Below are 1388 nucleotides of genomic sequence, written 5' to 3' on the forward strand. Positions count from 1 at the left end.
CTTGTTCTGAGCTTCTTCATCTTTGCGCTGGGGCAGTTATCAGTACAGTGAGGTCACCGACCGAGTATGATATATTGCTAGTTGAAAACTATACCAATGCTCTTTGGTACAGTTTCGCACTGACCAAGAATTTCTGACGGGTCGCTTGCGACCACCCTTTCTCTCTCTCTCTTTTTTTTCTCTCTCTCCTCTCTAACACACAACAAACACACCACACAATCACACACACACACAACTACCCCAGCGCAAAGACAAACACATCACACACATCAACTTTCCAAAAACAAACACATTACACTCAACCTCCCAAAACAGACACATCACACTCTCCACACACACACACATTAATTTTCCAAAACAAACACATCACTCTCCACACACACATCTCCACACACACACATTAATTTTTTTTTTTAATACACACATCTCCACACACATTAATTTAAATTTAAAATTAGTTTGTGGGAAACAATGGGGGGTTAGGGATAGTTTTTAATATTATATGAAATTGGGGTGTTGTGGGGAGGAATTGTGTGTTTTGTGTGAGAAGTGAGAGAAGATAGTGTGTGTGATTATGTGGTGTAGATTGTGGTAAAAATTGGGGTGTGATAAAATGTGTTGGAGGGAGTGCGGGGAGGAAACAAGAAAGGGAGAGAAGAGAAAAAGAAACAAGGTGGACAAGGAGGAAAGTGAGGCTAGACGAGAGAAAAGCACTCGTCCAAAAATCAGCCAAAACGACGTCGATTTGACCGAGCTAGAGAGTGCTAAAGTCTGAGACATCCCACCACGACTCTTACAGCGCTACCCCGAACCCCGCCGCCTTGCCCTTCTTCTTCTTCTTGCCGCCCTTCTTGTTCTTCTGCGGTTTCGCAGCGCCGGGCGCGAGCTTGGCGCGCTCCTCGGGTCGCGTCCTCAAACCCGCGAGCTCCGCCTCCGCGGCGCTGACGAGGTCGGGCACGTCGAGGACGTCGAAGAGGAACTGGAGCGCGGCCCGCTCCGTGTCCGTGAGCTCCGGGTGCCAGACGCGGAGCATCAAAATGTAGCGGTACTCGTCCGAGTCGTTGACGGCGTCGTGGAAGATCAACATCAAACTCTACGACCCAGCGCACGCGTCCCCGCCGAGGCGCAGTTCGCACGCGCGGTACCGCTCGCCGGAGACGAGGTCGCCGTTGCCCGCGATCATGGGGTCCGAGCCGCCCTGGGCCGCGGTGACGAAGAGCGCGAGGTTCGGGTCCGGCACGAGGCCGACGCGCTTGTCCTTGCGCGCGGGCTGGAGGAAGTGCGCGCAGCGCGCCTTGACGAAGCAGCACCGCGCCGTCGCCTCGTCGTCGACGACGACCTCCACGGGCCGCTCGGGCCAGGCCGTCGCCGTGAGGTTCGGAGGTCCG

At 53.8% G+C, this 1388-nt stretch overlaps 2 protein-coding genes across 2 annotated transcripts in view; one reads left to right on the plus strand and one right to left on the minus strand.

Moving 5' to 3' along the window:
• The window catches only part of AURANDRAFT_69158 (hypothetical protein), a gene marked incomplete at both ends in the record, with an annotated part of 2252 nt that extends 2129 nt beyond the window's left edge, over positions 1-123 (plus strand). The window contains one exon of the mRNA XM_009044911.1: positions 82-123. Coding sequence (XP_009043159.1) covers positions 82-123 — 42 coding nt within the window. The remainder of the gene's footprint in view (positions 1-81) is intronic.
• Positions 124-793: 670 nt separating this feature from the next.
• AURANDRAFT_69159 (hypothetical protein) lies at positions 794-1388 on the minus strand (the record flags this gene model as incomplete). The annotated part of the gene is made up of 2 exons (XM_009044912.1): positions 794-941; positions 1110-1388. Coding segments are annotated over 2 exons (427 nt in total), but the record flags the coding sequence as incomplete, so codon positions are not given.

This window comes from Aureococcus anophagefferens (assembly GCF_000186865.1).
Source record: "Aureococcus anophagefferens unplaced genomic scaffold AURANscaffold_1022, whole genome shotgun sequence".
NCBI classification, from domain to species: Eukaryota; class Pelagophyceae; order Pelagomonadales; family Pelagomonadaceae; genus Aureococcus; species Aureococcus anophagefferens.